At 42.5% G+C, this 15,747-nt stretch overlaps 2 protein-coding genes across 2 annotated transcripts; one reads left to right on the top strand and one right to left on the bottom strand.

Annotated features, from left to right (window-relative positions):
• The first annotated feature begins 1,240 nt into the window (after positions 1-1,240).
• Positions 1,241-7,841, top strand: grk7a (G protein-coupled receptor kinase 7a). The gene is made up of 4 exons (XM_086203257.1): positions 1,241-2,013; positions 3,374-3,829; positions 5,876-6,156; positions 6,328-7,841. Exons 1-4 carry the CDS (start codon positions 1,417-1,419, stop codon positions 6,665-6,667), a joined length of 1,674 nt encoding a protein of 557 aa, XP_086059383.1. The 5' UTR covers positions 1,241-1,416; the 3' UTR covers positions 6,668-7,841.
• A 2,113-nt stretch (positions 7,842-9,954) lies between these two features.
• On the bottom strand, positions 9,955-15,270 carry atp1b3a (ATPase Na+/K+ transporting subunit beta 3a). Its single transcript, XM_086203256.1, has 7 exons — positions 14,763-15,270; positions 13,583-13,711; positions 13,232-13,330; positions 12,946-13,139; positions 12,174-12,224; positions 11,631-11,717; positions 9,955-11,546 (listed from the first exon to the last, which is right to left on the bottom strand). Exons 1-7 carry the CDS (start codon positions 14,872-14,874, stop codon positions 11,379-11,381), a joined length of 840 nt encoding a protein of 279 aa, XP_086059382.1. The 5' UTR covers positions 14,875-15,270; the 3' UTR covers positions 9,955-11,378.
• Positions 15,271-15,747: the final 477 nt, after the last annotated feature.

The following is a 15,747-nucleotide window of genomic DNA, read 5'->3' as shown; positions in this document are numbered from 1 at the left end:
TCTTGTTGGCTCATACTGCACACATCAAGTTTCTTGAAATATGGTCCGTGAGTTTTTGTTCAATCTTGCTAACGCACAGACCCAAGCAATCACATATACTCCCTGGCAAAGGTGCTGAAAGCATTAATTTGTCATGGGCTCTCAATCAGAGCAACATGGCTCAGCAGGAATTCATGGGAAACCCACACAATGACTTGAGAGCTCAGCTTACTCTCTGTTTTGTCTGACCTGGTGAAACACGAAATCTACGGCCTCTCTTCATCCACTCAAGAGGCTTAAGTGCTTTAGTGACACTATGATCCATTTACAACTTGACTGACATTTGACATATTTGATATTTATGGACTCTTTCTCTGTAGTCAGTTTTCCTCCCTGCTGGTTCCAAGTAGGTTTCTATTCTTTCTCTCTTTGGTCTACCCAGAAATACCCATGTCTTCAGTGATCAGTCCTGTGTGGCATTTGGTGAATCAAAATATCAGTTTGCTGCAATACCGTTGACCTTAAGCAGGACTGTGACAGATTGAGATATTTGAAGACAAGATCAACTAATACTGTCTATGGTTTATCTTTCAAAAATTAGCCTAAAATATTGTAGCTGTGATGTGGGGTTACTGCAGACAAACAGGAGTGGAGAAAGGAAATGGCAATTCATGAAGTTACCCAAGTGACAGAATAAAACAAAATTAATCCATCCATCCATCCATTTTCTATGCTGCTCATCTGTTAAGGGTTTTGTGTGTGTGTGTGTGTGTGTGTGGGGGGGGGGGGGGGGGCTGGAGCCTATCCCAACTGACATTGGGCGAAAGTCTGGGTTCACTCTGGATAGGTCGCCAGTTCAGCAAACAGCAGAGAGAGGGCCGGACATCTTGAGTCTCAGTTTGCGGAGACTGGAATGACAGCACTCATGCAGAATGCTGCACCTCCTGACTGCACTGAACTCCTCAGCAGATTAATGATTTCATCTCTGCCTAACCTCTAAATACAGTCTAACTCATCCAAACTTACAGTGTGATATTTTGTTTGCACTCTCTCCCACTTAATGAGCAAAGGCCTCCAGAGACCACTGTCAGTGACGGTTGAACACCATGAACAAATATAGAGGGCTCCAAAGCCTCTTAGGACAGAGCCCGCTTATGATTCCCTTTCCGTGTACAGGATCCTTGAATAGACCACACAAAGATCCTTAAGCCAAAATCCCTCCCTGGTATTTAATTCTAAATGAGTAATTACTGGGTGTGTCAGTGTGTCTTAGGTTTGCAGGTAGGTGGGGTGAAGGAGCTCATTTGTACTCTAGCTCTGGACAGAATTGTGCTTTCACATTCTTAAAGATACTGCATCAGTTGTAAGAGGGTTTCCCCAGGGAGCCACTGAAGAACCCAGCCACTTAGGGGGGACAAACCACATACAGCTGCCAAGATGTGTGACATGGGGGGACTGGATAACCTGGTGGCCAACACGGCCTACCTAAAAGCCCAGGGGGGTGATGACAAGGAGATGAAGAAGCGTCGTCGCAGCTTGTCTCTGCCCAAGCCTGAGCAATGTAACGCAGTGCGAGCTTCCCTTGACAAGGACTTTACATCAATTTGCGAAAGGCAGCCTATTGGGAAAAAGTTTTTCCGCCAGTTCCTGGTGGGTAATGCTCAGTATAAGCTTGCTGCTGATTTCCTGGATGAGCTTTATGAGTGGGATTTGGCTGAAGGTGCAGCAAAAGACAAAGCTCGTCAGAACATCATCAAAAAGTTTTGCAACGCTGACTCCAAGAACTTCCTCTCCTTTCTTACTGGAGAGGCCGCTGACAAATGCAAGGCAGTAACTGATGGCAACTTTGAGGAGGTGATGAAAGGCAAAGTCCAGGATGGTGTTAGAGAATATCTGAAGGACAAACCCTATACAGAGTACCAGGCCAGCCCGTTTTTTGATAAATTTCTCCAGTGGAAGGAGTATGAGAAACAGCCCATTAGTGACAAATACTTCTATGAGTTCAGAACCCTGGGAAAGGGAGGCTTTGGAGAGGTAAGCATGCAAGTGAATCTACATGTGATATTATTAGTCTTTTAAACTCTGTGTAATGGTAAAAATCATGAAATTTCTTATGACATGGATTTAAGTTGAAGGGTTCCGCTATAGGTTTTTTTGTTTTTTTAAATGTTGCAACATCCTTATATATGAATACATATTCATAACCTTATACAATGTATGTAAAATGGTTTTATACATTCGAAACCTTTTAGAAATGTAACGCTGCTGCACTGTAATTCCATGCACGTAATTCCATACTCAGGAAAGCTCTGAATGGTAGGTGTATTTACCTTGTAATACACCAGTATATATGAACACAGACGTGAAGATTTATCATCACGTCTGTTTCATAGGCAATTCTACCCCTTGCATGTAGTGTCAATCACCAAATCCAAACTTAGGGCAAATGATGGAATTGGAACTAACTTAGATTCCTGTGTCAACAATAACAAACTTCAGTGACAGGAGATTAGAGCAGTATAAAACATTGTGAATCAAACTGGTTCGCTGTCACGAGCCAGCACAGGGTTTGTGATTAATCTCTGAAAAAAAATCAAAGGCATATTGTTACCTTAGCCTGCAAATTTGAGATAGCAAAATTAATAAAAATGAAAACCCTCAGTAATGACATGCTATGTAAATTACATGGGGCCAAGAATTGAGCCTTGAGGAACCCTTTTAATAATTCACCAGGACACCTAAAGCAAGTGCTTGAATATACGACCCTGGCTTTTACATTTAAACAACATCGATTGATAATAAAGGAGTTTGGTATTGCGGTCTTTCATCTGCTTTCCATTTTAAAAAACATACCAGTGTAAATATCAAAATGTCATTGCTATTGGACAACCATATTTCTAATTGCTTAAAACCCTTCCTTATGCAGCTGGCAAAGCAGAGTCTGTCTGTAGAGCATGAACGTTACTGGTAGACTAAATGTTTAAAGACATGAATGAGACAGATAAAAAAAAAAGAAGAATAGGTATCAATATACTTTTGACAAAAGTCACATTAATTTGACTATCCCCTCTAGTTCACTTATTCTGAACAAAGAGAAGGTGTGTAAAAGAAGACAAAACAAGCAAACCTCCCTCATCAACATAATTTAGGATCGTAAGTAAGTGATGACATAAATCCGTGAATATGGTAAGAGAACAATACTTAAAGTGATGAAGGTAAAGTAGAGCCTTTGTCAGTTTTGCAGGGAACCTTGACTGCATTTCCTTTACACTTTCACAGAAGAGGAAAACTAGTCAAATTCAAATCTAAGGATCAAGGTTGTTATATGGAAGTCTGCCTTTTCTGTTAATTGTTATTTACTTGAAAAGTAAAAAAACCCACTGTGTTTTTTCAGGTATGTGCTATTCAGGTGAAGAACACAGGTCAGATGTATGCCTGCAAGAAATTGTGTAAAAAGCGACTGAAGAAGAAGGGTGGTGAGAAGATGGCCCTGTTGGAGAAAAAGATCTTGGAGAAGGTTAACAGCCTGTTTTTGGTGAACTTGGCCTACGCTTATGACAGCAAGACCCACCTGTGCCTTGTCATGACCCTGATGAATGGAGGAGACCTCAAATATCACATTTACAACATAGGCTATGATGGCAAGGGTGTGGACAAGGGCATTGAAATGAAGCGCATTGTCCACTACACTGCACAAATCACCACTGGTATCCTGCATCTTCATGAAATGGATATCGTATACCGTGACATGAAGCCAGAAAATGTGCTGCTGGATAGCCAAGGCCAGTGCCGACTTTCCGACTTGGGTCTGGCTATAGAGATTACTCCGGGGAAGACGGTCACCCAGATGGTGAGTTTATCCATTCATACCTCATCAGACTGGACATTTGTTGTTTTGCAAAGTCTGGTCTATTATCATTTGCGTACAGAACAAAATGTGCACCAGGCTATAATTGGCCCCAGGCTTTAAAATGTAACATCATGAAAAGACCCTAAATCACTTCACATCTATCTCATCCTATCCCAATGTATATGTTGTTAATCTTGATTGACTTGTCCTCATCTACATGGATGCTTAAGTTTCCTCGAGGAGGCAGACTCCAGTGGTCTCTGGCTGAGGCCTCATCTACGTCCTTGTCACGTATCTACAGATGAAGCTGGAGCTAAAAATTTAACTCAAGTTCTTGGACAGGCTGTCAATCTTGGTGGGCTTTTCCTTTTAAATCCGGACAGGGATTACTGGATTGCTTAAAGATCTGTGTGCTGAGAGTCCATGACTCCATTATATAAGTCATTTGATCCTTTGGCAGTCAGATTATGGTCAGGCATTTATAGGCCACTATTTCGTAGAGACCGTAGAGGTCCAGATCCAACTCTTTCTAAGAATATGACTCCCCCTAAAACTTGGTAGCGGGGATTTAGTTGCATCTGTTGTCCTTGCCTGTAAGAAATTATAGTCCTTCCCACAACATGTTTAGCTTGCAAACATTATACTGACGCTGCTTTGACACTGTGCAAAAGAGACAGGAACAAATTGCCCTTTCAGATCAATGAAAAGGCCGATTGCAAATTAGTGAAGTCCTTACAAATCTAGGTATGCAAAAGACAATCCTGTAAATGTCTTTAAATACACCTCAATTGCTCTCTTACAATACTTGCAGTATATAAACTTTCACCTGTACACGTTATCCATGACATGAAAAAGATGAAGAGTTTTGAAACAGGCCTTCTTTAGGACTTACTTGCCGTAGCAAAGAGTAAGCCCTGGGCTCTATGAACGTCCAGTAAGCTCATTATCCAGTTCTCTGATGCTCCTCAGCCAGCTAAAGTTACTGGGCTAACCTCCCACAGGCAAGGCTGGCTTTGGTCCCCTAATCCTCTTAGCATTACACAAGTCTGTCCCTTGGTGGATTGATAGATCCAGGTAAACACTGAATATGTTTAGAAGTTTTGGTTTGCAAACAAGGTGACTACAAACAGACATGTACCAGGTTCTCGGAAAAAGCCAGTAGATTTTATATACGCGTGCTACTTGACGTGTGGGTTTGGGCCACAACATCAGTGTGCTCAGATACATCTGTGGCCAGATGACAGTGGTCAAGGACAAATGACAGTTAGTGAACAATGACAAAGAGGCAAAGGACACATTAAATGATGTGATAACCTCGTCCAAACTGAAAAGATTATTTGGAACTTTTCCAGTCTTTAAGGGCTAACTGACATCCTGTGGTCCTCCAATTACCTCTGCAACACTAACCCACAGATACTTGAAGAAAAGTTTTGCAGCGCTGATCCTGAGTTCTGTAACTCAGCAATCTCTCTGCTCTATGCCAGTTTTTTTTCTTAGTGTTAATGCATTATTTCAACATTAGATGCATGGCCACGTGTTGTCTGGATCTTACCTATTTCTGCTAATGGCTGCAACATCCACAAATGGCCAGACCTTATATAAGAGGCTGGTGAACTCTGTCAGTGTGTAGACACACATGACTCTTGACAGGCAGCAGGCTTAGCATTAGGATTAAGCCCTTGGTTTGAGACTGCAGGTGAGGTCATGCAGGGAGAGGGAAGGAGAAGGGGTGAGGAAGGGGGGCAGAGGAGCAGAGTAAGGAAGATAAAGGTGAAAGTTAAAGACAGGGAAGATGGAAAAGACCAGATTAAAGCTTTTAATAACTCAGGCAAGCGACCTGTATAACACTTGTCAATGGGAGCACAGAGAGTTGTGCATTTCCCGTCCACAACACTGTTATTTTCCTGATCTTCATGTAAATATCCTGACACCATACCAGCTCTTGGTCTGTCCACAGTTCTCAAGCCCAGCACATATGTTCGTATGCATGTTTTCAGTTTCGCCTCATCTATCAATACCTCGCCCCGCCCTTCTCTCCCTCCTCAGGCTGGTACTGGAGCATACATGGCCCCAGAGATCCTGAACAAAACTCCATACAGGACATCAGTGGACTGGTGGGCCCTGGGCTGCAGTATCTATGAGATGGTTGCAGGCTATACACCTTTCAAAGGTCCTGAGAGCAAAAAGGAGAAGGTGGAAAAGGAGGAGGTACAACGTCGTATCCTCAATGAGGAACCTAAGTGGGAGCACAAGTGCTTTGATCCGGTCACCAAGGACATCATCCAGCAGTTCCTCAAGAAGAAGATTGAGGAGCGCCTGGGCATGGTGTAAGAGTCTCTTTTAGTCTGTGCAACTAGCTGCAGGCTGTGGCTACTGACACAGCATGTCATGTTCATGCTCACACTTAGTGCTTTTCAAATTAGTCACAGTAGGATACATGTACTGTTACCCTAATGAAAGAAAAGAAAGTACAAGTACATTTCTTCTCTCCTCTGTAGTAACAACATGGAGGATCCCAGAAAGCACGCATGGTTCAAGGCCATCAACTTTGCCCGTCTGGAGGCTGGGCTGGTGGACCCTCCATGGGTGCCCAAGCCCAACGTTGTCTACGCCAAGGACACGGGTGACATTGCAGAGTTTTCTGAGATCAAAGGCATCGAGTTTGATGCCAAGGATGAAAAGTTCTTCCGGGAGTTTAGTTCAGGTGCCGTGGCTATTCCGTGGCAGCAGGAGATGATCGAAACTGGACTGTTTGACGAGCTCAACGATCCCAACAGGAAAGAGGGTGGGGGAGATATTGATGATGAAAAGAAGTCTGGCACATGTATATTACTGTGAGAAGCCAAATATTTGAAATCACAGCACAGTAAAGAGAGGAAAGGTTTTTGTTTTGTCAGTCAGATACACATTGTTGAAAAAGATGGCTCATGAGAGAGCAGCATCTTTGTCGATGACGGTTGAAGAAAGATCCCTCCCCTGTAAGGATTCTCTGGGTTTAGAGATATACTGCTCCTGAGGCAAACGTCAGTAAAATAAGGCGGATCTTGAAAAGTTGGAGTCTCATAACTTGCTAATTTCTTCAATTAATAACATAGGCCACATTGATGAGAAATGACTTATCTCAGTCTTTTTCAGGGCATTAGTGTTATTGGAGACAGACAGGGTGGCAGAAATACTGTCATTAGATCAGGAGGAGAAAGGTGTGTTCACATTAAATTGGAATTATTGATAACTATAGAAATTTGAGTGGTTTATGTAAAGCACTTCATAGCACCTCCAACCTCAGGCTGTACTGATGCCGTCAAGGTCACACTGTTTAAAAAGTGCTTTTTAACCAGATATATTTGTAGTGATTCTCCTGTCAAGCTTACCTCTAGGTGCTCCACCTAATTGTTTAGTTTTATAAAAACTGTCAAATCAAAGTGTATATATTGTATTGTAAAGATATACATCAGTACAGAGAGAGAGGGGGGGGGGAATCTTTAAGTAATTTAAAATAGGGAAATACCACATACCTCTTCACTGAGTCCCTCAACTGTTGGTGCTATGAGGCTCAACTTTTGGACTCTGTTGCCCTGGGATGCTGGAAGAGACAAGCGAGTGCAGGGACCTCTGCTGTGTAAGAAGGGACGGAGGGAGGGGCCTTTTAGAGGATTTGGGCAATAAATTCCTATACTAGGAATGTGCAGGTTTCCTTTTCCTTAGCACTGAAACACAGAGCTCTTATCTTAGTTTGAGATGATTGTGAATAACTCAAACTAGACGCTGAGAAAATGTCCACTGTCGTGGTGACTCAGCTGTGTAGAAACTTCTTCTTCTTGTCTCAGGGGTAATTTGTTCAAGGTTTTGAAAATTCCAGATCTTGTGAGTTTTTACAGTTAATGGTAAAAAGATATGTAAAATATTAAATGTACTTGTAAATATGACAACAGATGAATTATTACACATGCTACTATAGAACTATCAGATGTAAAGCTGGAATTTTCTTCGGTCATTTGAATAAAGTAAAAATGTATGTCTTTTAAAACACATGTCTTTTCTGTGTTTATGAAGGCTTTAAATCACACCGGGAGCAAAAAGAGGCTTTAGCCACAGAGAAAGAGCTATTGAGGGCTTCCAAGTATTCCGCGTAAAAGCTTATCATATCTATGGTGTTAATCCAGACCAGGATGCTAACTACAGCCAGGCCAGTGCAAATTGGCAAGTTCAACTTTCAGCTGATAAAGGGATAACCAGTTTTATCCTTGCACTTTCTCTGCTTAAATCAGCCTCCCCTCAGGTTCTCAAGGATCCCCGTTTAACTACCATAAAACAGGTCAATGCGGAACAGAAAAAGCGTAGTTTACGATATTTTCAATCATCATGAAAAAAATGATAGTAATAATAATAATTAAAAAAAATTCATCTGATTTCAGCCAAAGAATGCTGCTGAACGATAACTGAAATGATGAAAGGATGAGTTTTCGCGTCCTTTCACTTTCTGTCACCATTTTGTAAACAGCAGGACAGTCGGGGTTTAAATTGGATTCTTGCGCAGGCTAAACCCCGAGAGATAATCTCACATATAGCAGGGCTGTTTACAGCGAAGGACGAGCTGCTGCTGCTGCTGCTGCTGCTGCTGCTGCTGCTGCTGCTGCTGCTGCTGCTGCTGCTGCTGCTCCCGCCGCTGCCAGGAGGAGAGCTGGACAGATGGAGGTGCTGTGATATTGTCCCAAACTACACTCACCTTCCATTATTAGGTGCACCAAGATGACACTGTCCACTGAGAAGTGACGTCGTTATCCAACGTTCTTCATGAGCACCACAAATGATAGGATTTTTGGCAGAGCTGTTGTGTTATACAACAACAGCTTTATCTAGGTGCACCTAAAAATATCTTAACAGGTACAACTACTTGCACATTAAGCGGGGCAGTTGTAACCTAGAGGTTAGAGAAGTCAGATTGCGCGAAAAAATTGTGAGCATCACTGGTTTAGGCTCTGACACATTTTTACATTAAATATATAATAATAGAAAAGACCTTACTGATTAAGTTGAAAGGTTTTTTAACCCGTAAACTTTTTCCAGATGATGTCACTTGATAATATTTTTAAATTGTTGTTCTAATCATGTTGATTAGACAGCCTTGTTCAGTTCAGACAGAAATATCTCAAGATGAAACGAAACCAGACGTAAAATGCCCAGTCAGCCAATTATTCTGCGATCCCCTGACAGCTTGCTCTCCGTGTCATTTCTATGGCGCCCTCATGCGCCAGTAGACTTGAACTACAGCGATGATGACAGATTAATTCACACTCACAGGAATCACACTGTTGCTCACCTTCCTCTCCATTACCAGAGGACATAAAGACCTAAAGAGGTCAAAGGCAAAAAAGATGTAATATTATGCCATTTTCAGAGTCAAATCAAACAGATACATACACAAGGGATCTTTTTCTGCAAATAGTATTTATCCCTTTATTACTTTACATTACTTAGCTGATAATACATTGAACTCAAAGCATGTAGGCCTTTTACTTTGAGTATTTTTGCACAGGTTTAACAATACCTAACACAAGAAGTGTTTTTTTTTGCCTTCCAAGTACTCAGAAATAGATCCCTTGAGCTCACAAGGATGTTTTGCCCTCCCGCATCCCTTATTTGTGTCTCCAGAAGTAAGAAATCAGCTATGTATATTTAGCTTGAAGCTAATCGCGATTGATGGATAACAACAGCAAAACTGTTGGAAAAAGGCAGCGTACAAGCTGTCATGCACATTGTCTGGTATGATTCACATCATCTTTATCAAGCTACGTGCAAAGCAATCCACAAATACTTTGGAAAAATAAAAATATAGCACAAATTTTGGGTAGTTTTGTCTGTTATGAGCAGTCCGTTGCTCCTAGCTTCAAGCTAAATATACGTAGCTGGGTCTTTCTGCATTCTTCAGTCAGAGCCAATAACAAGACAGGCAAGAATGAAAAAAAAAAGTATTTTTGAGCTCAAGACACCCATTTGTGAATACTTGTAAGACAAAATACACGTTTTAAGTGAAGTAATGCTCTGAGCCTCTGACCTGAACAGTTCTTCCACTCAAATCGCTCCTGGGTGATTAGAAAAAACAAACAAGTGAAACAACAGGTAACTTTTTTCTTCAAAATCACTTTTTATTCCACAATTTATTTGATCAGGTCTTAAGGCACCCTGAAGAGATGTTACAAGTTGTTCTTTCAAATGTGGGTTCCTTTTAAGACTGTGTAAACATAGCTTTGAATAAGATAATTTCCTGTAAATCTTTGCTTAAATTATTTCTTTACAGTGCACAGACATTTGTGTTTTGTGACAAAAATACAGTGTGAATTAAGTAAATATGGTAGATAGTGTATATATATATACATTGAAGAGTAATAGATTGGCAGACAATCAGATAAACAGGCTGAAGAAGAGAGAAAACTAACAAACAATCTTTGAGACCCAGATAGATATACAGATCACATGAAGATATACAGTACATAGTTATAGTGAACGTTTTAGTCTTGCAATGCTTTTCCAGTGCCTCTACACCTTTAGAAGCCATTTACACGGTACTGTGTGTGTGTGTGTGTGTGTGTGTGTGTGTGTGTGTGTGTGTCACCTCAGCCACTGTCAATATGCAGCACCCCTGCAGGTGGAGCGGGACCACAGGTCCTGGAGCTCCCCCACATGTTGGCTATTGCAGTGGAGAGGCCAGTAAACAGGAAGACAGGCAGACAGGCGGACAGACAAACAGACGGACATGCAGACAGACATACAACAGCACAAGACTAGGTTGTGGTGAGAAGGACCACAACACAAAGATCTATCTATAGTTCCCTAAATATGGTACCACTATGTATTTATATGTAGAAAGGGACTTTGTAATCGGCATTTCATATACAGGGATATAGTGGCTATATTTGATTATCAACATACGTTCCTATGAAATCTTTGTGGTGAGATATGTGAGTAAAATGTCTGAAACTGTGCTGGAAATGGTCTGCTTTCTCAATTACACCACAAAATAAAAAATCCTCTCAACACCAGCAGTAATACAGTCGTTTGTACCATTCAAAGCTCAAAATAACACTCTTCCTGACAGTTTGAGAATGAACAAAACACCCCCCCCCCAAGAAACGAAACAGGTGAAAAACGTTGCACAACAGCTGCAAATGGCTTGTTTGCGATGGCTATAAGTTATCTAATCACAGCAATACTAAAAGAAAATGAATGAAGAATCAACAGTGCAACAGGAGGAGGATGGATGGATGACAGAGCAGAGACTGTGTCTTTTTCTCATAGGATCTTTGAGGAGGTCAGCAAGGGATCTTGGAGGAAAGAAGGGTCAGAAAGGTCATCAAAGCAACATTCGATATCTAAGTGGCTCTCCAGCCGGTCACCAAACTAATCTGCATCATACAGTTTGGCTGCAATGCTGTCTTTGAGATGGGTTTGACACTTCCTTCCCTTTTTATTTATAGATATAAATCCTTAGCAAATGTGGGCAGCCTCTGGATCAGCTTCCTTGGACCAGCCTTTTTCTTTTCTTTTGTTATTACTCTATCACCTTGATCCTGAAGGTGACACGGCCCAGGAACTTGTCCCTCTCGTCGTTGTTGCGCAGGTCAGAGCCCTCTACCCTGCACTCCACCTGGAGCTCCTTGTTGTAGTCCTCTCTGGTCAGCAGCAGCTTCACCGCCACCAGGGGCTGCAAGTAATCCTTCTGTATCAAGGAAGTGACAGAAATCTGTCAATAACGCAGCAAGGTGAAGATGTTAATGGCCATAATCTGACCTCGGAGACTTACATGGGCTTTCTTGCCATAGTAGGGGAAGTACATCTTATCGATGCGGCCCTCACTGGGGAAATACTGCATCGGGATCGGGTTTTCTTTCTGCAAAAAAGATGATGAGTTACCAAATATGCCTTTTTTTTTTCTTCAAAAAAACCCCACATTTTATTAGGTGAAATTAGCAGAACACAAGATGACAGGACATGAAAATAATGAGTTTAGTGAAGAAGTTGTAATGAAAACCTGCCAAAGGAAATTACACAGATTAGATTAAAATAGCTTGAAAATGGAGGCACCTGCATGACGACATGTTACACAGTAAAAATGTCTTACTGGCCTAATCCTATGACTTAATATATCATCTTACCCTAAAGCCATCAGTGACAGCATGCAGAAGAAACAAAAATCAGACACAAAACAAACAAATAGAAGGACAGAAATGAAATCGTTCAACAAAAAAAGAGAGTTCACTTCAATGCTTTTTTTTTTATGGGAGAAAGAAAAGGAAAAAAGTACACACACAAGTAAGTCATAATTATAGTTTTGAGAAATGTTTACTTTTATTGTGCAGTTGATATAGGGGTCCCCGCGGGGCTTCAGGCCGATGATCTACAACGTAGGCAGAAATTGAGAGGTTGAGACATCGGAGGGAGCGAGGAACGATACAATCACATGTATTTTCATTATTGTGAAGGTTAGAAGCCGGCTGGGAGGGAAGATTGAAGCTTAGGGATGCGCAATATCATCAGCAGGTTTTTGTTTGCGGCAGATATTTGTCTCTTATTTCTGACTGGCAGAACTGTTTAATTCGCTCAGTTTTGGTAAACAATGCAGGCTTTTCCAAATGCTTTGGACATAAAGTTAAATGTTCGTTTACATGAGTTGTTAGTGTGCAGAAAATGTTAATATCAAGTGTATTTCAAAAAAGATGTAAAAATCAATTCAATATTGTAAAACACCGGGCTGAGAAAGGGCCTCACAATACTACACATATAACTACACATGGACACGATACAATATGACTTTTTTTTTTTTTTTTTTAATCTGACTTATGACTTCCTGGTTTTTCTTTAAAAACAAAGCCCCAAACGTCGACTTTCAAAGCTGCAGATGCTGCTGTAACATTGTCAGCCATGATAGTTGGAGTTGACTGAAATAGTGCCGGGTGGGGGGGGTCTCAACCTCTAAACAAAAAAGTATACGTTGAAGGGGCTGCAGTACTGATACTATGAAGAAAATACCGTGATATATTGCTGTATTGATTTTTATTGCACACCTCTAATCCAATATTGTGCATCCCGAGATGAAAAAGTATCTTTGTGAATGTTACCCGGTTCATTTTCAGCAGGATGCAGGGTTTTCCGTCAGAGTATCCAAAGCTCAAGTCAGACAGGCCGGAGCAGAAGCTCAGGGAGCTCCTCTTGAAGCGGCAAACTTTCTTTGGCATTTCCTCGCTGTCGTCCTGCAAAAAATAATCTCCTCTACGACAATCCTCGTTCTTCTCCTGCACTGAGTCATTGTAACCTGAGACGAGAGAGTATGCAGCGTGAATCGATGTAAAGACAATCAAGGAGGAGGGAGGTGTTCATGAACGTGTCGGAGGGAAGTGCTCTCACCTCGCAGGAAGTTTTCCAGGTGTTGGACATACTGCCCATACTTCAGGGGGTCCGATTTGTTGAAGGAAATGTCCAGAGTGTTGGGACGGATCACTAACCCTGCAACACACCGTAAACAGAGGCAAGCAGCAAAAACAATTGTAAAAGGATGCTCTCGAATCACAGCTGCACATTGTCGATCTGCTGATATCACACAGGAAGCGAGTTCTAAATAGATCGATGCAAAGTGCAGCTTTATTGCTGGACATTAATATAACAGCATCTCATTGGCGCGTCTATGAATAATGAATGCCTGCAAAGAAAAATACAGCTAATAAGCTGAAAGCATTGTTCCTTCACAGTTCCACCAACCTGGATGGGGAACCCGGTCTCGGTACCTCGGCACATGGTCATCCAGAGTGAGCAGCATCACCCACATGGTCAGGGCGAACATGCCGGCCAAGAAGCAGTAGAACACCAGGTAGAACAAGAGGATGAGCGCTGGAGGAAGTTGGACAAACAGACACAGAGTGTGTTCATATATAATTAAATACTGGCTTCAACCACACACAAGTCTGAAAAAATCGGATCTTTTCTCATCTGCAGGCTCATTTGAGTGTACTGTCCCTTTGAAGGAAACCATTTTGGATGAAGGGAGAAGTGCTGTGTAATAAATGTGTCTTTTCTTTAAACACACAAGATATACGGATGATGCTGCAGTATTCAGTATACAGTCCTGGAAAAAAAAAAGACGAAGAGTGGAAACATCTGACTCAAAATGGTTCACCACTACCCAGTGAACACAGATGCCCTCTGAGTTGACAGAAAGATAAAAAGGGGATGGACCCCTCAGGTCCCTGCTGTACACCCCCCTTTTCTGTCATTGCTCTTCAGCAGTATCCCACAATGCACCTGCCTAGCCGGTGAAAGGGAAAGAACGAGGAGAGAGGGAATCCCATTTGACCTTGACAGGCATGCTAATGTGGGCGGCCATGCAACTGCAATGGAGCATCCCACTGCACAGCAGCACAGGGGCCTAGGCAGCATGACAGCCCTTGCTAGCCTATAGGAGCGGGCTGCTGTTGGGAGGGTGCTGTTACTACCTCACTCTGGAAATAACTGGGGGTCATTATATAAAAATGTATGGCCTGATGAGCTGTAGGCTTCAGCACAGGGATGCTGAGGCAGATGTGATTAGGTAATAAGCAGCTGCAGCGTGAATGACGTTCTTGATAATCCTGTTTCTGGATTAGGAATCCTATTAATGAGACAAACACAAGCCCCTAATATTGATTACTGCCTATGTGCCATGGAGCCTGCACATCTTTGATAGCAGCCAATTGGTTCAGGCTTCTCCTCTACACCTTCATGTAGGCCTGTGATGGCTCCTCACATCATCAAGACCAGAACAGTCATTTTAGCCCACACATTCATCTCCCACAGGTTCCCATCTACTGACATTGAAAATGGATAGAATGTCATCTAATTGGCCGTGTGTGTGTGTGTGTGTGTGTGTGTGTGTGTGTGTATTTATATACGGGGGGATTCTTACCCCAGCTACCAGCCGTGCGCCCCAGCACCTCCCCGGTCCTCGGGTTGTAGAAGGAGTCCTTCCAGCTGGACACATTCTCCTTGCTTGCCGGTTTATCCTCGGTGCTCGCCATGGTGCAGGTATTTTATAAACCTAAATGAAGGCTCCAAAATGTGAGGTTTTTCCTTAAAAAAAAAAAGGGCAGAAAAGCGCAGCGGGCAACGTAATGAGGCAAAGAAGCCGGCGAGGCGGCGGTGAGTGGTCGGATCAATGGTTGGGAGGGAGTGGGCGGTGTAGAAAGAGGGAGAGCAGAAGGAGAGATGCTCTGGTGGTGGAAAGAAAAAAAAGCGAGAAGGGGAAGATGAGGATTGGTGAAAAAAAAAATCAGTGACGTGCACACATGCTCCGCCGTGGCAGCTGATGTAGCACGGCGAGATGGATGCGCATTGGTTAATGACGGAGAGACGCGCCGGCACGCGCACCAATTAAAAATATAGGGCACGCTATCTTTCTCTCTTATCCGTTAACGGGTTTGAGATGATATATGAAGTGTATCCGCAGGCTGTCGGATCATTCAGCAACTAAACGATGGCGTGTCTCATTGCTGGTCTTGCATAATGATGTTGGGATCGATCGCGTGCGTGACTCACCAAACCCATTCTTTCTTTCGGCTCCAATGTGTTCTGTCTGTGCTGATAAGACCCCCCCCCCCCCCACACACACACACACATACCTCTAACAGAAATGGCAGTGATCGGCATATTCGAAGCCGATGCTGTTTGTGACAGACTGGTTGAGCATAGATATTTGGGGCATTTTCCAGTCCTTGTTGCTATGGCAATTCGGCACTGCTTGAATGTGCGCTTGTGAGACACAGACACACGCAGAGTACACATTGGGCATGATTGTGCATAGATGTGTGAACTTGACGAGGGGACGCTTGAAAATATGGAATTTGTGTTTTATATTCAGCTATGAATGTAAATGTCAGAGACGGAAATACCAG

This window comes from Aulostomus chinensis, chromosome 5, assembly GCF_037954235.1.
Source record: "Aulostomus chinensis isolate RoL2024-O1b breed Wild chromosome 5, RoL_Achi_v1.0, whole genome shotgun sequence".
Classification (NCBI taxonomy): domain Eukaryota; kingdom Metazoa; phylum Chordata; class Actinopteri; order Syngnathiformes; family Aulostomidae; genus Aulostomus; species Aulostomus chinensis.
This window is presented reverse-complemented; position numbering and strand designations above follow the sequence as displayed.

Excerpts from the sequence above, each read along its gene's own strand:
- grk7a (XM_086203257.1), top strand. The coding sequence starts at position 1,417 with ATGTGTGACATGGGGGGACTGGATAACCTGGTGGCCAACACGGCCTAC. Across the intron at positions 2,014-3,373 it reads GAAAGGGAGGCTTTGGAGAG|GTATGTGCTATTCAGGTGAA; the intron begins GTAAGCATGCAA and ends GTGTTTTTTCAG. Across the intron at positions 6,157-6,327 it reads GAGGAGCGCCTGGGCATGGT|TAACAACATGGAGGATCCCA; the intron begins GTAAGAGTCTCT and ends TCTCCTCTGTAG.
- atp1b3a (XM_086203256.1), bottom strand. The coding sequence starts at position 14,874 with ATGGCGAGCACCGAGGATAAACCGGCAAGCAAGGAGAATGTGTCCAGC. Across the intron at positions 13,331-13,582 it reads AGACCGGGTTCCCCATCCAG|GGTTAGTGATCCGTCCCAAC; the intron begins GTTGGTGGAACT and ends GGTGTGTTGCAG. Across the intron at positions 12,225-12,945 it reads TCCTGCTGAAAATGAACCGG|ATCATCGGCCTGAAGCCCCG; the intron begins GTAACATTCACA and ends CCTACGTTGTAG.